This window comes from Haliotis cracherodii, unplaced genomic scaffold, assembly GCF_022045235.1.
Source record: "Haliotis cracherodii isolate W230 unplaced genomic scaffold, xgHalCrac1.p SCAF_5, whole genome shotgun sequence".
Lineage (NCBI taxonomy): Eukaryota > Metazoa > Mollusca > Gastropoda > Lepetellida > Haliotidae > Haliotis > Haliotis cracherodii.
The window spans coordinates 39,559,100-39,584,510 of NW_027266308.1; the positions used below are offsets into that span (position 1 = coordinate 39,559,100).

At 41.9% G+C, this 25,411-nt stretch overlaps 1 protein-coding gene across 1 annotated transcript; it reads right to left on the reverse strand.

Moving 5' to 3' along the window:
- Positions 1-1,008: 1,008 nt before the first annotated feature.
- LOC139442691 (elastase-like) lies at positions 1,009-16,284 on the reverse strand. Its single transcript, XM_071223570.1, has 2 exons — positions 16,247-16,284; positions 1,009-6,128 (listed from the first exon to the last, which is right to left on the reverse strand). Exons 1-2 carry the CDS (start codon positions 16,275-16,277, stop codon positions 4,204-4,206), a joined length of 1,956 nt encoding a protein of 651 aa, XP_071079671.1. The 5' UTR covers positions 16,278-16,284; the 3' UTR covers positions 1,009-4,203.
- Between the last annotated feature and the right edge of the window lie 9,127 nt (positions 16,285-25,411).

Below are 25,411 nucleotides of genomic sequence, written 5' to 3' on the forward strand. Positions count from 1 at the left end.
TAGTCGCCTCTTACGACAAGCATAGTCGCCTTTTACGGCAAGGGGTGGTCGGGTAGCCTAGTGGTAAAAGCGTTCGCTCGTCACGCCGAAGACCCGGGTTCGATTCCCGACATGGGTACATTGTTTGAAACCCTTTTCTGGTGTCCACCGCCGTGATATTGCTTGAATATTGCTAAAATCGGCGTAAAACCATACTCACTCACTCATTCTACGGCAAGAATGGGTCGTTGAATACCTATTCTTACCCGGATCTTCACGGGTCAAGGTCGAGACGGAATTGCTGACCACATGGGACAACATCTTGACAAACACAGTACAATGTTTCAAATCAATATGTTTGGAGGGAGTGACCACTGACAACACGTGTTGTGGTGAAGCCCATCTTGACCACTGGGTTCTGTTCCAGTGGACATGTTTACCTCAGGGACATGTAGTCAATGTGCCATGGTAACGTAAATGGATTATGGTCAAGAGACGCCGTATGGAATAACCTGCAGTTCCATCAGGAGACAACGTTTCTGTTCCCATATCTATGGTAGATCGGGTTAGAGGTGTCATAGTGGACACAGTGAGTGCTTTTAACGGTATTTCAGTCATATCGCGGTTTGTCAGCTTAATGTGGGAGGAAAGCCCGAAGTGATACAGGTCTCAGACGTTTACCACTTCGATGAAATCAACAAGCTCGGGCATGGCGCTGACAAACCTAGAAACATAATCGGGGCGAAACCACAATCACAAGCTTCTGGCGTGTCCAAGGGACGCAATTCTGCACAGAGTCTGAGTGTAACATATGTGAGTGTAAATAAATGCTGCGAATGAGTCTTTCTTTTTTTCTTTATTAATTATTCATTATGGAAACTGCTTAGTCATTTCAAGTAATATCTGGTAATAAATTTCAGTCATTTCATGAAATGACTAGGAAAATGAGTCAGTTCAAGAAATGACATACCAAACTAATCATTTCACGAAATGGCATATTTCAAGAACTGACTTTTACCGATCCACAAAACATTCAAATGAGAAAACTGTTTCGCTGTGACAAGTCAGTAGAATAAGCAGGGAATATTGGCTTTGGTAGTGCTCGTCAGAATAAAGTTGTGGACTCGATAGTGCAGGCCCAATAGCCAGCTTCTACCTGGGATAAATATTACTGTTGTCATCTTTGCCGTTTAACGCCGTACTCAGAAATATTCCAGCTATATGACGGTGGTCTGTGAATAATCAAGTCTGGTTGATATAAACCAGGGATTGAAATAATGTGCAACGTCGTCGGTGTCGTCGGTGTACGATGACGCGCAATCACCGAGCCTGATCCATTCAGTCGCCTCTTACATCCGGCAGACGTTGGTGGGGACCAAAAGTTAAAGTTTGATGTACACAAACCATCATCAACACGAACTGAACAGTGACGTAAATATTTCATGCTTACTGATGTGAATGTCCTTAAATGGTCATTGCGTATGTATATACTTCTGTGTAGCCGTCATGGCTTTTACCATTCTGTTGTCGGATTTACACCCCAAGTTGAAGGGAAGATCAATGTTTCCAAATTTAAAACATTGTTTCGATATATTAGGCGTACAAACAAGCGTCATGCTTGCCCTTTTAGCTAGCACCTCGTGTCATCACTGATTGTCAGTGATCCATTCACATGGTTTTCACTGCTGATTTGCCTAACACGTCCAATGGAATCTGTTTCGTTGGAAAGTCGGGATTGGAAGCTCTCTGGTGTTGACGTTTTACATTAACATATCCTTTACATGTCTTTGATTTCTAAGAGTTCTTAGATAGTCTGGGAACTAACGAACCAACAAGGTATATATCAACGGAGATGTTCTGTCATTACAGTATTTCATCTCTACAGTATTGTATGTGATTCTTTTAAAACGCGAAAGTGGGCTTTCCTTTGACGCTATTAGTGCGTCTCATCACTGAGACAATCGATTGTATTCCGGCGTGTTTCGCCTCAAATTCAATAAGTCAGATTCCAATGTCCCACTGAAACGATCCTCACATAAGTCTTTTATGTCCTTATATATTCCACAGGTGACTTTCATTCCCAAGGACTGGTATCAATATCGTTCTACATGATCTGTACAGGTTCTGCAATAATGATCAGAGACATACACTCAGTTTAAAGATGGGATTAAAGGCATGGGGTACAATGAGCATGCCATATCTTGCCAGGGCATATATCAATAATCATGATCTGAGACCTTGTTCTTTGTGTAGAATCTACACAGGTTTGTGGTGAAGGTAATTAAATCAGCACCGGTACTTGAATGATATTACTTTAGATTGAACAATGAACGAGTAGAAAGTACGTCGTCGAGTATTTCAGTTTGGATTCCGAAATTTTGGTTTTGAAGAAAGAAACACATTTGGATTAAGGAAGGGAATTAATGAATGTCAACTTCTTTATTGTGAGGAACACAACGTTAACACACCAATAATGCATTCATCTTCGGTTATAACGAACTTCAAAAGCCAGCGTTATTAAATGGGGAATTCGCTTCACCCGACTTCGAAATATATATATATAACACATATCATCAGACGGGTTGGTGCCATTGGAAACAACAATTGAAGGAAACAAGATGCATGTATATCTTTGTAAGTATAAATAAATAAAGTTATGAGAAATAATCCTTTTATTACACGTAGTGAAAATGTTATAATAGCATAGCTTTTCCATACACTTTTCCAGTACGTGTAGCTACCAATATTTGCCTTTTCCTAGAATTATACAATACAGAATAGGAATCATTTATAGAACAAAATATACTGTCCAAATAGCATCTGAATATATATTAAAAATGAAGACATTTTTATTCTTTTCAAGCATAAATAGCGAGGGACATGGAAGCAAATATTGAACGTAGTATAAACTAATGTGATGTCTTACGAAGTTTGCCTGATACAAATAACTTTAAAGGATGATGGTCCCGTCGGGATTCCAGGTTAGAATTGGTCCCCAGCAACGTATGCTTGTCGTAGAAGGCGATTAAATGGATCGATTGGTCAGGCTTGGTGACTTGGTTGTCATCGTACCCCAACGGCGCGAGACACTGCACACAATATCATTGACCGGTCTGTCTGCCAGCCTCGATTATATACAGGCCGCCGTCACGTAGCAGGAATATTGATCATTGTGGCGTTAAACAACAAAGAAAACATAACAGGATTACAAAATGTACATGTGAATTGTTCTTCTCAATGCAAGGACAGACGTTGAAGAAATCAAGTGACTCCTATCTACCAAATGAATATAGATAAAGGTTTATTTGTATTATATGTAGTCGACGCGTCTAATTAATATATATAATCCCTTGGCAGGTAACAAAACATAATCTAGACACAACCCGAGAACGTTAACGTCTCAGTAATGTCTCTTGTAAATTTAGAGCTTTTACACAGTTTTTCAGCATGCGAGGCAGTTTCAGATGTACCTCATGTCCATTTCAGCAGGTTTTATTTTCGCTTTAGTTTAGTTTCCATCTGTTACACATGTAATAGACGTTTGTCAAATAAGGTATCAAGATGTGATCACGTTGAGTACATGTATACCGCCATGACAAAAGTCACGATATTCACACTTTCCATGGCTGTCAGCGACACCAATTTTATAATGCTTTTCGCCACATATTCAAAGTTAAAAGTAAGTGGTCACACACATCCTAATTGATAACTGAAAATGATAATTATGAGATTATAGCTTTGACGGTTTGATCAGTATTCGAAAAACAACTACCGTTTTGCAAAGGAGAACCAGGGACGTTCTTTTGAATACATTAAAGGATCAAAGAGAACGTCAATCCTGAAATGTTCTTTCTGTTGTTGTTTTGTATTTATCGATGGCAAACGAAAGCACTTCTCCATAACTTGTTTTGAGAATTTTAGTTATAAATTTTGTTATGTGAAAAGATTACCGATTTAAACAAATTATGAAAAATCTGCGGCCAAATTTCAAACCACACCACTATGCATCTCCAAAGAAAATAACAGAATAGAGGAAAAAAGTGCTTTTCCCTTTGAGTATGTTTAGCTTTGATTCACGTCAGGGTGAAATGCATATTATCAGCAGCTAAAAGTACTGATACAAGGTTGCGAGGTCCCGCTTCGCCTCGCTTCGCCTCGCTTTATATTTAACACCAGTTCTTTTAAATCCTGATAGCATACTACCACCTATCCTGCTTCTGTTATTCATGCATTTCCACATTCCTTGTTGTAGTACAAGGTGAACTTGTGGTTCGATGTCGAGTAGTTCTCTTGGCAAGTATATCCTGCAGTGAGGCCGACATTTGTCGAGGCAGATCCCCCGGTTGACAGTCGGATGACGTAGAAATGCGGTCCTGCACCACTCACGTCATACGTGACGCGATTAGAGCTCTGGACCAGTGGAACAGTGGAGTCGTTAATCTGCTTCCATGGCTCACTGAACACCGTGATGGTTATATCATCTCCGCTGTCACTCGTTGCCTCGACGAGGATCTCCTTACTCCAGTCTGGCAGATCTATACCAAAAGCCGGACTGGATTCATTGGAGACGGTGATTTGGTCTTTAGTCCGGTTGAGCCTCAGATGGAGCAGGTGGTCTTCCACATCACAAACTTCGATCCCAACCTCTTGGAACGCTCTAGCAAAAGGTTCTCCTGGTTGGCCCATGTCATAAGCTGCCTGCATCACATCACACGCTCCGCTGATAAAGTTGGTCATGGGTTGCCAGTACATCTTATTAGCATGGAGGAACACCCGGAAGACTTCCACAGGATTCAGGCCATATTCGTGTGCTAAGAGGTAGAACACCTTATTGTATATACCGCTCGTCGTGTGTGGAGACATTCTGTTTGAAAATTTATCCATGTGGGAAATCGATCTTCCATCCTTCTCAGGGTTGGCAAAGAACCGCATGGGCCGCCTGTACATAATGTCAGCACCAACCTGCCAGTCAGTAGCATTGTTGTACAATTCTGCCATTTCTCCAGTCATGTCCGAAAAGGCTTCGTTGAGTCCTCCTGACTGTCCAATGTAGATGAGGCCGGAATGTTGCTCGGTGAAACCATGGGCTATTTCATGGGCAGCAATATCAAGGGAAACTAGTGGATAGATAAATCTTCGCCTGCCATCACCAAAGGAAACGTTGTGGCCGTTCCAGAAGGCATTCATGACGTTTCGTGAAAAATGAACCCTGAGTGTGAGTCCTCCTCTGATTGGGTCTGTGTCGTACCACTCCTTGAACATCTTTACGATTTGAGTGCCATAGTACAGAGCATCTATAGCAGGTGAATATGCACCATTTATACTGTCATTAAGATTCCCAGCACAATCGAAACGTGCCACCCCCGTTGATCTCTCTATGGCTGAGTTGTTCATGTCAATCACTTTAACATGCTCATTTTCCAAATAGCATATTCCATTCTCTTGTCTTAAATCCAAACATCTATGAGTACCATCATAATGGATGATGCCTATTTTCTTATTTCCGCCGATCATTTCTTCATCCTCCCTATCAAAGCAAGTCTCCAAGCTGTCAAAATAGGTCATAACTTCCCGAGTCCTCGTGTCGATGATACCCCTAGGACGTTTCTGAACATCATCAGTCTCAATTAAATATTCAACAATGGCAACATGATGGGCCACATCATGTTCGTCTGTGTATACCTCATACGCAATACTCCTACCTTTTATATCCCCCGTCCTACTTTCGTCACCAGCATAAGCAATCAATATAGCAAACAACTCGTCTTCAGTGATGCTTCCTCTAGACTCGTCAACGTCTTCCTCAATGTTATTAACATAATCTCCAGTAGCATCAACTACCACCCCGGACTCTTCAGTCATGGTCAATGTCACTGATGCGCCAAACACTTCTTCACCATGGTACCTTTCTTTCATTTTGACCTGTCGAGTTCCTTGCACAGTGTTGGCTTCCTCCGTTTCCTGGAACGATTCCCCACCAGCTAGCTGGAACACCTCCCTCATGTTGCGGTTCCTGGTTGTCTCCGTGTCCCGGGCTGACCTCCTTCTGGTGTACCCTGGTACAACTTCAGGGAGGCCTTCGAGGAGTACCTGCCTTGCATTGACCCTCTTGGCCGCCTCTATGTGATGGACACATACCGACAACAACACTGCAAGTAAATAAACGATGTTTGAATCAGGTACAGTGTAACACAGTGAAATCTGAAAACTGAAAAAGGACAAGGTATCACGGGGACCATTTTGGACAACATCATTTGCATATTTAAAGAAAGAAACATCATTTGCATATTTTTAAGAAGGAAACATTTAAATATTGTAATAAAAAATACCAGATGTGTAATTACGATGTGATGTGTTTCACAATGTGCAGATTAGGGAGAACAACATGTCACAGCTTTTTTAACAGCATCGTATGACTACGTCTTTATCTTTGCACACCCTTGTGCCAGACAGTTTAGGTTCATAGCACCGCATGTTTGTAGATAGAGCTGACGTACTAGGACGCGGTAGTTATTATTATATGCCACCTTGCTGACCACGATTATATGGTTATATCACACCAGGCAAACCAGTGGTTGAGAGTATGAGCATTGCTCAACGCCGATGAGATACAATGACGCCCGATCAGCCAGATCACACATTGTTTTGGTAACAGCCAATCTGTAATGTAGCCTTCCCTCGAACCCCCAACCCCAAACTCCCTCCCCACCCCCAACCCCCACACACCTCACCCTCCCTCTCCACTGGTGAGAATTCCAGGTTAGAATTGATTTTCAGCAAACCCTTGAGACGACCAAATGGATCGGGTGGTAAGGCTCGTACACAGACGGCGTGCATGATTGCTAACAATTTCAATCAGTGGATTGTCTGGTCCAGCCTCAATTATGTACATGCCATCATCATGTGGTTGGAATGTGAGTTCGCTTTACTTGTCACAAAAAAAAATCACATAAAATCCCTTTTGTCTCTTACCAAAAACTTTTCTGACACGACGTCCCCCTGGGTTACAGATAACTAAACTTCCCATATTTTTTGCCTGTAAATATTGATGTGAAATGTTACTAAAGGCATATCCATTTACAGCTTAACCAAAGAGGAAAGAAACTCTATTCCGGGACAAAGTAATTAAGTCCACCAGCAAGGTTCAGTAAGATATGAAACATTTTATGAACGCACCATCAGCTAAACATTCTCAACGTGCATTCCAGTCTTGCTTGTTAAATCAAACATTGTGACATAACAACACTAGTAGCTTTTAAAGTAAGACGATAAATAGAATTTGTTCACGCGCCGTCACACACCAGAGTGAACAGAAAGCAAAATCGCTAGTAATTATCTTGAAAGCTCGGTGGAGGTAACGATCCACACCTACAATCCCTACTGCAACCAGTCTGTGTAAGCAATCTGTTAACATTGCAGACTTCGTGGCATGGGCGCAGATTCTATGCCAATATATAAACCCCCTGATTAAAAGGATGGAAGTGTTGTCAAAACACAACCGAGGGCTAAAGATATTACATGTCGTTCAATCACCGTTACAGATCAAATTAGGATGCTGGTAATAGCTTTATAACCACAAGACTTCATTTCAGACCAGCAAATTGGGGACAAACTTAAAATCGATTGAACAAACACTACTGCTCACTGTATATTTATCGTCTTAAGCCGTCTCTAAGAAGACAAAATCGATAAAATAAGTGCCCATTCACGACATCTCCGATAATGAATTTTCACAACCCGTCTACATTGATACACAGTGAAGGCAATAAAGGGGGAAATGGTATGAAATATGAAGTAAGATTGTAAATTGAGGTTCTGAAATTGAATCAGGTTACCTGAACTGTTTGAATTAGGCGTTGTGCACGAGATCTATCAGGTGTTATTTCTTGATATTTTAATTTTGAAGCTAGATTGGCTTTGAAATTGTTAATTTGACAACCGTCACGCGAGGCATCGTTCCAGTTTCATAACGTGCGTAAAAGATCTTGTTTGCATGGGCATTCGCAAGTACAGATAAACAGAATCGGCGTGAACACCCTTATACACTGGTAATTTTGATACAAACAAAAAGCTTGATTTAAACTGAGAAGAATCCCTAGTAAGATGGGTGACACCTGAAATCTAGACTCGCTTCATTATGATGATTGCATTACTGTAAGGGCTGAGCGGAAGGGAAATAATATGGTTCAGGGACTGTGAGACAGAATACACGTTTGTGAACAGAAGGTGTTCAACGAAAGCATCTATTCCATAATGAACATGGGACTGAGGTGGTGTGTGGAGCAGTGAACGTGGATGGCATGATAAACACACACACACACACACACACACACACACACACACACACACACACACACACACACACACACACACACACACATATAAAAGCGAGAAAAACCTTCCAGCTCTGCTTTTGTTCTCGAATTCTCGAATGCAGGGTTTTGGGCTGTGGTGTGTCTGTTCAGCAGAAGGATGTGTAAATTGTCAGCGTTGGTCCTTCGCATCAGCGTGTGCATAATATTTATGATGAACAAGAGTTAATGCTTCACTATTTATCAGTACCATGAAATAAAGTTAAATGCATGACATTAACGAGGGATAAATGTTCATTGCATGTATATGAAGGTCCAAGTAGTAGATATTTAATTTACTCTTCAGTTGACGGATTTATTCACGACGCTGAAGGAAACATTAATGTTTACATATCCCTTACGTTAATAATACTTATACAAGTATTTTGTTGACTGCGTCAATGAAGAAGATGTATTTCCAAAATTGAAAAAAACCCACCTTTTTTACACATCCTTGAGTTCTGAGACAGTTTTGTGAGCTAACGAACCAACGGAGTATATATCAACGGAGAATCTCTGGATGGGGACATACGATTATTTCGTCAATGCACTTTTGTATAGGATTTGGTTTAAAAGCATTTCCGTCGTAATCGCGAAACTGGCTTTCACTTTGACTCTTCATTGAGACTATCGATTGTACACCAACGTGATTCGCCTGACATTCAATAAGTTAGATTCCAATGTCCCACTGAAACGATCCACACATCAAAATGTATTTTTTTGTTCTTAGTCTACACTAAAGTGGAGACACGAGGGACTTTCTTTTCAGAAATGATAACATTAATGTTTTTGAACATTGGGAAATTTCGATATTTTCTATTGGAACAACTTAATATCTCATCAAAAGAAAAAAAAAGTATCTTATTAGATGTTATTGATTTTAGATTAAATGTGTGTTTCTGCCATTCTGGTGGGCCCGAGTAGACAGATTGCCTGGTCCACGACAATTTTAGGCAGTGTAAGTTTTTAGATAGCTAGTAAAGAAACGGATTCCTGGCAAAAAGCAGCGATTACCAGGAATAAACAATAAATAGGTGAGGACATATTATTGACCCAGAGTTTTGACATTAGAATACTTGCAATATGTGTTCCCCTCATTTATCACAGATACTCCACGTAATATGAGTTCCCTTACAGTGAATGATTGCGTGCGTGAGCGAGGAGTGAGTGAGCGAGTGAGTTTGGTTGAACACCACTTTGGACAATATTTCAGTTCCATCACGGCGTGATCGTGGGACCGCTGCATCAGCTATGTTTTCAAAACCAGTAAATGTGTGAGTGTTGCAATATTCATGGGAAACCATGGTGACGCAATTATAGCGAGTCTGGCCAGTGGTTGATATCACACTCATCCAGGGTATTGTTTGTTTGTTGTTTAACACCGCACGCAACAATATTCCAGCTGTAAATAATCGAGTCTGGATCAGACAATCCAGTGATTGACATCATAAGCATCGATCCAAGCAATTGGGATACGATGTCATGCATCAACCAAGTCAAGCGAGTCTGACCATCCGATCCCGTTAGTCGCCTCTTACGACAAGCATGAGTTGCTGAAGACCTATTCTAACCAGGATCTTTACGGGTCGGCACACGTTAGATCTTATCGGGTCATGGGGATCTATTCTGCCACGAGTGTCCTGCCGTGGTTTCCCAAATAGCTTACACGTAAAAGACTCACAACACAGTCGCTGGCTTAGAGGTTCTGTAATAGGTTGTTTGGCGCATCGTGTTATGGCTCATATTTCAAACAATAATGACGTTACCGATTTATAAATCCCCATATAGTAACGATATTTTTTATGATGTGTAAATAACTAATTTTAGATTAAGTATAGTGATTATGGTGAAGTTCCTCTGACGATCGTTCCAGGCAGATTTGATTGCATTCCAGGTTAGGTTAATGTGCTTCTCTGAGCATATAGTAACATACATGTGGCTGAGAATATAGGGACATAGTAGAGCATACAGGAACATAGTTGAGCATATAGCAACGCAGTTGGGGATATAGGAACATAGTTGAGTATATAGGAACACAGATTGGCATATAGGAACATAGTTGAACATATAGGAACATACGAGGGGCGTTCAATAAGTTTTGTAACTTCAATATAAGACCAAGTCGCAGAATAACTTTTGCACATTTATTTTTCAATATAATCTCCATTCACCTCAATACACTTATTCCATTTGTCCTTCAAGCTTTTAATACCGCTTTTATAGATATCCGCAGATTGGCCCTCTGACCACGCCTCTGTGGCAGCCTTTATGTCCTCGTCACCCTGGAAGCGTCTTCCACGTAGGGCAGATTTCATTTGCCGGAACAGGAAATAGTCATTGGGGGCTAAGTCTGGGCAGTAGGGTGGGTGATATGATTGCGGATTTCTATAAAGTGATATTAAAAGCTTGAAGGACAAATGGAATAAGTATTGAGGTGGATGGAGATTGTATTGAAAAATAAAAGTGCAAAAAATATTCTGCGACTTGGTCTTATATTGAAGCTCTGTGTGTGTGTGTGTGTGTGTGTGTGTGTGTGTGTGTGTGTGTGTGTGTGTGTGTGTGTGTGTGTGTGTATAGTTCTAGCCCATACGGATACCATGCCACAGTTTAACGTGGAAACCCCTTTCAGACACGGTATAATGACTCCAAGCTAACCAATCTTTGTTTTAGCGCCATGCAGGGTCACAACAAGTACCATCTTTTAACGTCTTTTGGTGCGACGCGGCCGTGGATCGAAGCCCCGACCCTCCGCTCTCTGGGCAGACGCTCTGCCACGAGACCAGTAGATATTGGTGTATCGTGGAACACTTAGACTAACATCTAGTCTCTGAAATGAACATATCGTACAGAAAAAAACAGTTGTTCAGTTATCTTAATAAAACTACAATTAAAGGGAGCCCTGTGACTCTCTTCATTTTCAGATACTTCAGTAATCTAGACTTGCTAAACATTATAGACTTGCATGGGTCAGGGTCTGTAAGACAGGCTATGGAGCACTGTGTAGACTAGGGGTGCATAGAGGAGCATACTGACACGTTACCGAGCAATAGTGGAGCATAGTTGGGGTATATACTGGAACATAGTGGTGCGAAGTGAAATGCAGTGCCACTGATTGAGTACTATGTCTACACCTCCTGCGTGAATAGCAGTGTGAACGTTTCAATCCAAACACTGTCGTCTATTGATTTTTGCCGTTTAAAACAAGACGACGATTGCGCCTACATGTACGTATCAGTCCATGACGCATAAGAAATTGGATACAAACATTTCCTGAACAAGCATGATTAATAAACAAAAGTTGTATTTTAAAGGAACATTTAAAGTTATGCCCCATGTTTCGGGCAGGGGCGCTGTGTAGAGTTTCATGCCTGAAACCTATGTCCGCGGGTTCGAATGCCGGATTAGCCCAGATGGTGTTTCTAGTATTGTCAGCACCTTACCCAAGATCGTGGGTTTCTCGGTAAACGTACAAATTCCTGCTTCACTTCGGGCTTTCCTGACAATATGTAATTTGTAATGATATAGTTTATGGGCCTGCGGCCTAAAATGTATAATTATATTATTAAACATGTCAAATATCAAGTACTGGATTACCACAGCTTAAATTCTCATATATTTAGCTCACTTTCGTCTGTAAATTATAAAAAGGCGCTCAAGGGTGTAATCAACCTCTGCTATTGCAGAATATCCGATACAAAAACGTTACCCAATCAAACTACATGGATGTGAAATATGGCGCTACCAACAGACCGAAGAAATAACGACTCCAAAATTTAGTATGTACGAACGATCTTAGTGTAACATGAGTGAGTGAGTGAGTGAGTGAGTGAGTGAGTGAGTGAGTGGGTGGGTGGGTGGGTGAGTAAGTGAGTGAGTGAGTGAGTGAGTGAGTGAGTGAAAATTTTAACGTCACATCGGCAATATTTCAGCCATATCTGACGAGCGAGAGAAATTCTGTGCTAAGTAAGCGATAGAGGCGGGGACGTCACTGCGAATTTTGCTTTAAAAAATGATGCTATGTTGGCGAATGGGTCCAGGGTGGTTATCATAATAGAATGGAGATAAAACATAATGGATAATCCAGTATAGACGGTTACTACTTTGATATAACCACGAGCACGTGTATGGTGCTAACAAACCTAGAAACATGAATTTGAGATTTGAACCCCATGGTATAAAGTGTCTGGCACGTCTATGGTACCCACTCAGCACTTCAGACGACTGGGCCACCCGTGCCCCCTATTAACGACGTTACACTCACATTGAAACATGTCACACATCAAGTTCTGTGTTTTCTGGATGACCCAAGCTTTAGCGCTCATAAATTTCCACACTTTAGCCTTTTAATTCCGAAAAGGCACACATGGGAATAATTCATCTTAAGTGAGCATATTTCAACACAGCTCAATCCCATTCAAAAACATTACCAACCCAGTTAGGCCAGGTTCACACAGTGACGATTATGGCTCCCGTTTGAGTTCAGACAGAGCTCCGACACGAAAAGTGAAAAAGTCAGATTACTATCCTCAAAGATCTGGAATGTCCTATCATTGTCTGAACGCAGTCGTATAGGTTCGTAACAGAGTCCTACGCATCGGGAAAGGTCCAGAGAGGTCGACCAAGCACTCCCAACAATATGGTCGGGAAACTCAGCCGATTTTGCCTAGTCGGATTACAATCGTGACTATGTCGTGACAGATTCTGCTGTAACGGATCAAAATCGTAACAATGTCCTGTGTTGTCTGGACGGTGTCCTGTGGATCGGGACGCTGTCGTGATGAACGGGCATGAAATGTTCATTGCCGTTTCTTGTCGATTAAGTCCAGATTGCGTCCAGATCTTGTCGAATGCGAACCGTCTTTGTCGGTTCACTGTCCGGTCACTGTCTAATCTCTGTCGGATCGCATTCGGGAGAATCGGGACCCTTTCGTGACAGATTCGGTCGTTTTTTACCATGCGGAAGATACAAATGGGATCAGATTCGGATTCAGAAAGGGAGAACCGTGACGAATTCGGCTGGAAACGGCTGAATCGGGACGCTTCCTGAACAATATCTGATTGTTTGTGAATTTCCCGCCACGAATCACAGGATCTTGATCAGACGTTTGACAAATTTTGATCGAGAATGGTCTTATCAAGGACGGCAATAACAATCCTGAATGTGTGACTGAGCCCTTACAGGCTGTGATGACTCTACCGTGACCTGGACCGGGTAGTTACACAATGGAATGACTATGTGTTGTTTGTTTGTTTAACATCGCACAATATTCCAGCTGTATGATGGCGGTTTGTAAATTATCGAGTCTGGCCAAGACAATCCAGCGATTGGCATCATGAGCATCGATCCACGCAATTGGGATACGATGACATGCATCAACCAAGTCAGCGAGCCTGAGCACCCGATCCCGTTCGTCGCCTCTTACGATAAACACAGTTGCCTTTTTCGGCAAGCATGAGTTGCTGAAGACCTATTCTACTCCAGATTTTCAAGGGTTGTATGTGTCAGTATCGCTATAGCGTGGCTCGTTACTCATGCCGTTGGCGACTGGTGTTTTTGGTCCAGTCAAGTACTTACAATGCTTCTGCTGTAACGGATGGTCAAGTGTTCTGTACGACCTGGTGTTACGTTGCGTCACAACTGATTACCACCAATCAAAACACACGAACAATAAAATGACAAGTCGCCATATAACGGAAACACTGTTAAAAACAGCGTAATAATTGACTCATTCTCCCACTCACTCACCCAATCACTCACCCTAAACACCCACCCAGACTCAGTCACTTACTCAGCCCCCCCCCCCCCCCCCCCCTCTGCAACAGCATCCACCCCCCTCCTACACTCACCACTCACTCACTCCATATTACTTCATTCACAACAACAGAAAGCTATCTGGAACAACATTGAAACTTTGGGTATTCTCACTGGGATAAAATCTCGTAAAATATGAACGACGCATGCTATCCCTAGTTATCGACCACCCCTTTCATTGATCGTGTTTAATTAGCAAGAGCGGCGATTTCTTAGAGAAATATTTATAGGTACTCAGTTCTCTGGCGTCACCTCGTTAGAAGGTGGACGTCGAATGATTTGTAGTTTGTATTTGTGGCTCATTTAACTCATCATACAGCCGCTGCCTCGGGGCCGGGAATAACCATCTACATCTGCTCCATGTATTCCAAATAGTAACAGTTGGCGGTCGTGAGCTACGGACTATCGACCAGTATTAATTAGATTTCGGGAAGTATCTTATCCTGTCTGCTTGTGACGGATGAATCAATGAGTAAGCGAGCCGTGGGTTATCGAGATATGTTTATGTATCGCGTGTGGTCATCAGAACCAGTTCAGGCATGAGACGTTCTTGTACAGAAAACCTGCAAATGGCCTCCCTGTAACTTTCTATTCGTTATATGAATAAATTTTATTGGTAAGAATTGTTCAGTTATGTTACGGTGTTGCAGTTTAATATACGAGAAAATATTAACCGAGTCAGGTCATAGTTGCATATCACCTCGATGAAACCCAACAGCAAGGGTATGGTACTGACAGGGTCCTAATCTGAGGTTTAAAATAACGACCAGCAGATCGTGTCATTCGGCACTGTTATGTCACCTCGGAGAGCTCGGCCTAACGCATTTCCCAGTGGTCGTTGTCCCTGCCTAGCTCTCGGCATTAATGGGTATAAAAAAGGACTGGTCGGCTCGGATTCAGTATACTGTGTCTGAAAGGGGTATTCATGTCAAACTGTATCTGGGGATGAGGGGGTGGGGGGGGAGGGAGGGGGTGGCATGGGGGATGGGGAGGTTGCATTAGTCTCGACTAGAATACGTAGCCACACACACACGCACGCACGCTCGCGCGCACTTCGCCATTCCACCTCACCTCCTCACCTAGTGATAGTAGAATTATTCAAGTAACCTCGCAAACATTTTACATTGATTCGTTATTCATATAATGCTATATAACAACAGCCCAATTAACATCAAGTGGGGAGAAGGCCCATTTTTGGCCGATAATGCCAAACGACGCCGAAGACGTATATTTCAGCCATATTGACCATGCAATGCACATCCCTACAGAGAAACAGTCGTAAACTAGTTTTGCTGGCAACGCCAGTGGTATCACTCGTTGGAGCAGTGTCAAACAGCCAACACTCAACTTTGGACTCGTGACTTCCCACAAACTAGTTTCTGTACAGCAATTTGAACTGGAATTTCATTTTCGAGCAGGACTACATCCTTCGAAATACCAGTTTCGTGTCAGAAGAACATTCAATCCAATCCACTTCTCTAGAAAACAGAAAACTAGCCTTAAAACTCACTCTACAAGGACCCATATTATTTGTGAAGCACGCAGCAATTCGTTAGCAATAACAACGTCGAAAATACCAAAGGCATTTTCAATTCGTCGTTGGGGACACGGGTGGCCCAGTCGTCTAAGGGTACCGCAATTATCTTTGCGGAGTTGCGTCCCTTGGGCACGCCAGAAAGCTATGATCGTAGGTTCGAATCCCGGTTTACACTGATAGCGTTTCTAGGTTTCTTAGCACCATACCCGTTTTTGTGGGTTTATCCAAATTGTAAATGTCCAGACCCGCATCACTTCGGGCTGACATTAAGCTGACATGCCGTGATGTAACTGGAATTCTGTTCAAAGCGGCGTTAAACCTAAATCACTCACTCACATCCACTCTACAATCCGTCCCAGCTTGAGACAAATCAATTAACCTTAGTTACAACCACACGTCAGTCCCCATACATTCATCAGCCTATTAGCGTCCCTTCATCTGCAACATACTTGCCACAACAACAAACCTATTGTTACCCATTTTTGGACCCATTCCAGAAACAGGTCACAGTAACTGTGAGTCTAGGATTTGAGGAAACGTAGAGTATGGAAGAGCAGTACTACTCACACGCCACCCACAGGACAGATGAGGCCATCATGGCAGTCAGCAGCTATGCACGCCTGTTGCGACATCCTTACCAATATATACAGACCGTGTCAAATTATAACTTGTTTCAGAAATACAATTCCCAAGACTGTCCGTCGTTTGCTGGGGTCAATCCGACTAGAGTACACTTTGCAAGGGCGACAATGTGACAATGCGACAACGCGACAATGTCCCTTGTAGTATTCCATAGTACACAGTAGACAAATTTCAATGTTTTAAAGAATAAATGAAGTTCACTGGTTGGCTTAAATAGGTAAACACGTCCCTTTAAATTTTCTTTGTTAGGGGGGCGGTCGGGTAGCCGAGTGGTTAAACGGTTCGCTCGTCACACCGAAGACCCGGGTTCGATTCCCGACATGGGTACAATGTGTGAAGCCCATTTCTGATGTCCCCTGCCGTGATATTGCTGGAATATTGCTAAAAGCGGCGTAAAACCATACTCACTCACTCACTCACTCACTCACTCTTTGTTAGGTTCTCATTACGACAGGTGTATTAGGTTCTGGCGTGCCCCTTTTCGTGCGTTCAATATCACTCCAGGGCACTAAGTGAATTATCCACGCTTGTGAACTGGGGATAGTGTGTATAATTTTGATGTTTCTTTTCGTATTAAGTATTTAGACAAAATTAATGTCATATTCTTTTGTATCTTTCCGATTCAGGTTTTTACTTTTAACACTATTTTCATATTAAAAGACAATGTCGATATCAGTTTGTCATATTTGTTGTACATTTCATGGTCGATGCAATCGACAACCATTGAACATGTAAGTAAGATTTCAAACTTCACACATTAAACCATTTCAAAGCATGATATGTATACACAATACTTCATCCTGACTTGTTTACTAGAATTTGTGCTAAACGAAACCTGTTTTTTTACTCTCTTACCGGAAACAGATATACCAATATGATAAGAGTAATTTGTATTAATGATGCCATTCGGGCAACAGTCATTTGTATTTCTGGAATAGCTTATAATGACTACTTTAAGTGTATGTGTATTGCGAGATGTAATTGCTTAATGAACTAAATCGTGGTCAGACCAACAAAGGTATTGTTTTTACTTCACTACAAACCAGGGAGTGACAAATAGAAGTAGACGCTAGAAACATTTAGGTCAAATGGTCATGAATAAACTGTCATATCTGTTTGACCTTTACAATAATGTGGTGTTAATCTAAATTTGCTCTTCGCATTACCAACGAAATAAGCTACAGTAAACTACGTTTATAACGAACACGCTCATATCGAACTGACGGATATTACTAACTGTTTTTGGGTCTCGTCCATTTGCTTTATATGGGCTGTATATATGCTTATAACGAACTATAGTTATAACGATCTCAAATTAGTGGTTTTAGTTCGTTATAACCGTGGTTTATTGTAATTTAATTTGTACCACTTAGGGAAACTAGAAATGACCTCTTTGTAGGCCCTATGTGTGATCTTGGGGCAATGGGGGAGCCTAGTGGTGCGTTCACACTCGATTCTAAACATAGGTGCAATGCAGGAAGACCATTGTGACTAAACTGATCGCGTGTCGTACCCGATGGCGTTGTTCATGTTGTCAGTCACTGGTTTACATGGTCCAGATTCGATTGTAACATGCCGGTGGGATATAGATAGAATATTGTGAACTGGGGCTGTCGCAAAAACCTGGTTTCGTCATTGATTATAGGGGTCCATATAATTTTTACAGCTATTTTGCCCTTAACGCCAAATGGAATCTGTGTCAGTTGATAATCTAGACTGGTTATTCTCTGGCATTGACAAATTAGGGAACAATTACTCGCTCTCTCCAAACCTAGGTGGCAGTCCTACAATTTGGTAAACCCCGTCAATAAATTCTCGTGTGGGTATGATTTCATTTCTGTACCCCTAAACTGTATAGTAACCACTGACAAAGATAACAAATCTTTATTGCCATTCTGACTATACGATATAACCAGGTTCTTTCAGCTTGACCAGAATGATGTTTCGTATACACGTATTGAGGTATGCGACCAGCACCGAGAGGCTAGTAACGGCTTAATTTACTCCAGACCCCTGAAGATACGGGGTAGAATAGGTCTTCAGCAACCCATGCTTGCCGTAACAGGCGACTATGCTTGTGGTAAGAGGCGACTCATGTGATTTGTTGATCAGGCTCGCTGACTTGGTTGATGCATGTCATCGTATCACAATTGCGTAGACCGTTGCTCATGATGTCTATCACTGGAATTTCTGGTCCAGACTCGATTATTATCAGACCGCCGTCATATACTGTAATATTGCGGAGTAAGGCGTTAAACAACATACAAACTCTCTCTCTCTCTCTCTCTCTCTCTCTCTCTCTCTCTCTCTCTCTCTCTCTCTACCAATTTTCATTGTCAGGATACTCGAAGAAAGGATGCAACCATGCATATTACTTTGTTTTTTTCCATCCACCAGAGCAAGGTCGATCAATCTAACAATACAAAACTTATCAGCTGAATTCTCAACCAAATGCAGTTTCCATATTTCATTTATTTTGTTTTTTGCTCCGCCCGCCAGCTTAAGCTGAGCATGGAGATGATGAACAATCACAATACGCATGGCCTAAGGCACGTGAGCTGACGTCAATGTTATCTTACGTTACACTGCTTGTAAAGTAATGAGTCACGATGAAACAATCAGTAACACACAACAAACGCATTATTGTTACCCATCTGGCTGCAACCTACACTATGTTATATAAGAACAGTTGGATCTTGGAGGATGTATGCAACAGCGATGCAATAACTATTTAAATGCCGCACATATACTTGACTCCTCTTACCAGATAACTTATTTCTCATCGTATGGCTTGCTGATGTCTTGCCTATGTGCTATGTGAAGACAGCTTGGAGATGCACTATAAAACCAGTGCACTTATAATCCAGTTGTGTCAGCCTGGATGGCTGCTGCTGCATATAATAATAATGATACTATTAATAATGAGAATAATAATGTTAATAATTAAGAAATCTACTGGAGTTTTCTTTCTAGGCAGAAATATCCCTAAAATCCCTTCTTGGTTGGGGGGCGGTGGGGTAGCCAAGTGGTTAAAGCGTTCGCTCGTCACGCCGAAGACCCGGGTTCGATTCCCCACATGGGTACAATGTGTGAAGCCCATTTCTGGTGTCCCCCGCCTTGATATTGCTTGAATATTGCTAAAAGCGGCGTAAAACCTCATTATCGGATGGTCAGACTCGCTGACTTGGTTGAAACATGTCATCGTGTCCCAACTGCGTGGATCGATGCTCATGATATCAGTCAATTGATTGTCTAGTCAGAATTGAATTATTTACAGACCACCGTCATAAAGCTGTAATATTGCCGAGTGCGGCGTTAAACAACAAACAAAGAAACAATAAAAATAAGGAACGATTATTACCAAATTACTGTTGAGTTAGGTGTCAGACATGGACAGTACAATCTAAACATGGAGTTAGCAGATGGTTATATGCAGCTGACGAGTTGAGGTAACAGCAAGCCAATCCTAAAGTACATACATTGTAAACAAGACAACCCTTCCTCAGACCCAATTGTTGTCATTTGATTCCTATGACAATCTGCCAAAATAGATACCCTTTACGAAATAACAGACTGTGAACGTCCAGGAATACGCATGGAGATTGACGTTATCAACAATGCACAATTCAGCTAGTTGTGTTTTGTCAGCCTGGATGATTTCTCTTGAATCTCTGTAAGAGTATTGATGCTTCTGTGGCACCTCCCACACCATTCACTAGCTTGTTTATGGACCATGTCTATCAATAACCATGTATAGGTCAAAGGGTAATTCTCAAACCTATATTCTAATACCATTTCGTCTGTACAACCGTACCTGACCACAACTGATACGTTTAATCTGATATTATGGAAATGAGCGTGTGTGAACGTGTAATGCACACGGCGCGCACTTGAAAATATACTGCACCAAGTTCCTGTGACCTCTTGCAAGATGTAAGTGCACTACCATAACGCCACAGATGAGTCACAACAATGGAGCAATTAGTTGAATTCTACTCGGAAACGTGTGTAAAAATAACAACTTGTAAGCCGTATTTTTTTCTGGCTAACAGCAGGTTCCTTCCTCACTATGCATTACCGGTAACATCTACGTGTAATGAGGTAGTCTCTCATGTACCAGAGGTTCTAAATACGGTAAAGCACGGTTTTGTGCCTATAGAAGAAATGTTCGAACTTTGCTGAGAGGAAACCTCGATGAGAGAACCCCGAGAGAATCTCATCGCTGTCGTACAGGATCTATACAGACACTCTTTTAAGCAACTTACATCTGTGTATGTGATTACCATGGCAATAAAAGTGACAAATTGAGTCATTTCGAGGGTCAGAAGCGATAATAGATGAAATGATACAGCGTTCTATATTTTCTAAATTGAAAAAGGTAATTTAGTAGACATTTTCGATCAACGCAATGACCTCGTGAACAACCGACGCCTTCAATAACGAAGTCAGATCATGGACGACAACTGATGTTGCCTCACGGTCATCCATCCAATTACTTTCCATACCCAGCAGCCATCTTGATCACCTGATCCACAGGGCACATATTGTAACCACTGGGTAAATTTCAAACAGAAACATCATAGATGACAGCATGCATTTCCGAGTGGTTAACCGTAGTCAATTTTCTTCTGAGCCAACCAACCGTCTTGGGCACTCTGTCTCTTTCAGTCTCCCCTAACGGAACCATTGAGCCATGGAATTATTGATTGTATGTCGGGACACCCATTGATAGCATTATTTTCTCCACTAAATCTGACAAGTGATATTAATGCAAAGCTAACAGCGAGGTCATATCCCAAAGAATTATGTTTCATTATTTGTCTCTGTGGAGTCTTCATCCTTTTTCTATTGTCGGAGTCTCGGTTACTTGTTTATATAAGAAACGGCGGCAGATATATACGTTATTTAGTTTATAGCCTCTCGGGATGTCACAGCCATTTATTCTCCTCCCTCAGCAACATCGCTAGCTTCCGGCAGGCTATGTATGGGGGAAAGAGAGCCGGAAACTGATCGTGTGGTTGTTCCGGTAAACCCCACGCAATGGGACTCAATCAGACGATCGACGTCGTGGCAAACAGACGGGGATCCTACCCTAGAGCAGCCGTCGGTTTAATCATCGCACGCAAGAATTCAGTGTGTGCGGTTTTATTTCTGTACAGTGAAACCTCGTTAGTGAGAACCCCGTTAGACTGCAAACCTTGTTATGCGGACATTTTTTGTTGTTGGGAACGTATATTTATTGACATAGAGATTACTTTGTACCGAGACCATTTCAATTGGAACGGTTCTGTCCGGATTAATGAGGTTTCACTGTAGTTCTACACTGTCCACTTGCGCAATCTGTTAATGTGCGTTTGCTCATGTATTAATTGACATTAGTAGTTGCTAGATTTAAACAGCATTTGTCGTTAGTAGGCGGCAAAGTTCCTTGATTATGTCTTTTATCATCGCCATGCAGCATAATTAGATGTCATTTATCATCAGCATTGGACGTACTTACATGATAAACTATCGTCACTATGCATTATAAAATTGTATATCATTTGTCATCAGTATGCGACATACTTACATGATGTTTCGTTTGTTCGTTTCCCTTTTGTTTAACGCCGCACTCGTCAATATTCCAGCTATACGACGGCGGTCTGTAAATAATCGAGTCTGGACCAGACAATCCAGTGATTGACATCATGATCATCGATCCACGCAACTGGATTCGATGACATGCATCAACCAAGTCAGCGAGCCTGACCACACGACCCCGTTAGTCACCTCATACGACAAGCATAGTTGCCTTTTATGGCAAGCATGGGTTCCTGAAGTTCTATTCTATCCTGGATCTTGACATGTCACTGTTGAACTATCGCCAATATGCATTATTAAAATATCATTAGTGTATATCATTTGACATCAGAATGCGATATGCTTACACGATACTACTAATATGGCTACGACTGCTACTGCTATAGCTAAGACTACTACTGCAACAACTACTCGGTATTCTATTACTATTCTACTGTAATAGTTCTACTTTGCTGCTACTATTGCTACTTCGATATTCCAGCCACTAATATAACTACTTGTACCCGTAATTATATTTCTACAATTCTGTGTCTACTGCTAGAACCAACACAACGTATACCCACTGTATCCTTGCTCACCCCAGTGTCTCATACCACGAGCATGAATAGTGAGTGAGTGAGTATGGTTTTACGCCGTTTTTAGCAATATTCCAGCAATATCACGGCTGGGGACACCAGAAATGGGCTTCACACATTGTACCCATGTCGGGAATCGAACCCGGGTCTTCGGCGTGACGAGCGAACGCTTTAACCACTAGGCTACCAGACAGCCCCCATGAATAGTACTAATATAATTAAATTGAATGATATTAATGGCCTGTAATGACCAAATAAATGAAATACTAAAGTATGAATAGTGTTTGCCCCCGCACACCATGATCCTATTTGTCCCGGCCACAATTTTCAAAATGAGAGGGGCGGTCGGGTAGCCTAGTGGTTAAAGCGTTCGCTCGTCACGCCGTAGACCCGGGTTCGATTCCCGACATGAGTACAATGTGTGAAGCCCATTTGTGGTGTCCCCCGCCGTGATATTGCTGGAATATTGCTAAAAGCGGCGTAAAAACATACTCACTCACTCACTCAAAATGAGAAACACCAACACAACGCAGATCATATGGTCCGCTTTAGTTCTGGAGATTTGTCCTCGTAGGAATTGGCTAAATATAAATAGATGATTCTAATACCTGTTCATCTGAATTAAGAGATAAATAAGAATCGACGCATTTTCTTCTAAACTGTAAACACACACATCAATATGTACTATCAAAAAATTATACAGTGATCTGCTCCAATTATGATTAATGTACCCCTATATATTATGACATCATACTAACTACATGTGCAAAGGTCAGCGAAAATGAAGTCTGGGAGTTTAGCTGCTCGGAACTTTACTATCTAATCTATAAAGGCATTGACTGCTGAGGATCAGAAATGGCACCTGACGATGTTGTTATCACTATCAGCCTCTCATGCAATTAGCCCCCTCCCTGACCCCAAGTATCCCTTTAACACGTGTACATGCTGGTAGCGCTAATTGGGTGGGCCCCGTATCCATAACACTGCTAATGCATCTGCCACAGAAACCAGTGATGATGTTCTTGAAGCACACATCTACAGCACCACCGCTACACGATGACAGCAGGGGTTGGGAAATTTATGTGATACTGTGTCTGTGTTAAACGTGAGCATCAAAACAAAGTGCTGGTACGGCCGTTGCGTGGAATGTTGGGGAGGAACCACACTGAGTATGTTTATATGTTTCGCAGAGTTTGTATAAGGCATGTTGTGTGAGAAGTATCAGAACCGTTATCGCTTTAGAATGGATCCGTCGGGGAATGCAGCTGCAGCAATAGGGAACGTATATATCAGAGAGTAGGCACGATATGGACTGCAGACAAAAAACTTGGCTATAAGGGGATTATTCGTGAAATTCCTAGACTAATAGTGTACTTTGAAGATACTTTTTCAGATGTTATAGTGAAGCGGAACACAACTGGAAAACTGCTGACGGAGACCTTTCACTCACTCACTCACTCACTACATCCTTTAATAATCAAATTGTTCTTGTTTCATACCCTACTTTTGATTAAACATATCCCCACATTACAACCTGGCTACAATTTAGTCGAGAAATATAGAAATGAATTCTTAGAAGTGTGATGTGCGTGTAATGCACACGGCACGCACTTGGAATTAAACCACACCAACGCTTGAATATCCTGTGACCTCCTGCAAGGTGTGAGTGCACTACCATAACGCTACAGAGGAGTCAACAATGGTGCAATTAGGTGAAATCTACTCGGAAACGTGTGTAAAAATAACAATCGTAAGGAAACAGTTTTTATCTGGCTATCAGCATGTTCCTTCCTAACTGTGCATTAGCGGTGACATCCATGCGTAATGAGCCCATTGCTGAAATTTACTGGAGGTTCTAAATGCGAAAAAGCACGCTGTTTTGTGCCAATAGCAGAAATGTCCGAACTTTGGAGAGAGGAAAACAGGATACTTTTTCGGAGTTAGTTAAGATATATCTAACAGCGGTTTCTGCTAAAACTCACCAGTGTAGTAGAGGATCAACCAGAGGACGTGTTTAAGTGGATTATTTTTGTGCATGTGCTTCCAGTAACCATTAGGGTGAACAAATTGATTCGGTCTGGAAATGACAAAAAATGAAATGAGAAACTATGTCTTTAGTAAGTAGAAATCTGTAGATAAACCCTTGTTCGCTTGTGGAAGCAACAGACACGCGCCGTCGGGATAACTACCAACCAGATAATACACTACGGCTGGCCTTCCTTTGTGGTTAAGAACCGTGAAGATTCCGGGGTAGAATAGGTCTTCAGCAACCCATGCTTGCCGTAAAAGGCGACTATGCTTGTCGTAAGAGGCGACTAACGGGATCGTGTGGTCAGGATCGCTGACTTGGTTGATGTCATCGATCCCAATTGCGTGGATCGATGTTCTTGATATCAATCACTGGATTGTCTGGTCCAGACTCGATTATTTACAGACCGCGGTCATATAGCTGGAATATTGCTGAGTGCGGCGTTAAACAATAACAACCAACCAACCAACCCTTGTGGTTAACCATCCAAATACTTGCCAAGCTCAGCAGTCATCGCTCCGATTCAGTCACCTTTGAGTAGCCACTTACGGGGAATGAAGACAATATTCAGGACACAAATTAATATCGATATTTTGATATATATGTAAAACTAAGTGAGTGAGTGAGTATGGTTTTACGCCGCTTTTAACAATATTCCAGCAACAACACGGCGGGTGACACCAGAAATCGTCTTCACACATTGTACACTTGTCGGGAATCGAACCCGGGTCTTCGGCGAGACGAGCGAACGCTTTAACCACTACCGGCTACCGACCGCCCCTGCAAAACCAAAAGCCAGGTCATATTTGAAGGAAACATACTACTTTCATCATCTGCGCGCCTTTGTGAGGGGTCATCTTAATTTCTCTGTCTAAGTTACGTGTTTAAATGTGAAAGGGCAGCAGG

What these genes read in the sequence shown, in the direction of transcription:
- LOC139442691 (XM_071223570.1), bottom strand. Translation starts at nt 16,277, where the DNA reads ATGATGGCCTCATCTGTCCTGTGGGTGGCGT. An exon ending in ATCTGTCCTGTGGGTGGCGT is followed by an intron (nt 6,129 to 16,246) that starts GTGAGTAGTACT and finishes ATTTACTTGCAG; the next exon opens with TGTTGTTGTCGGTATGTGTC.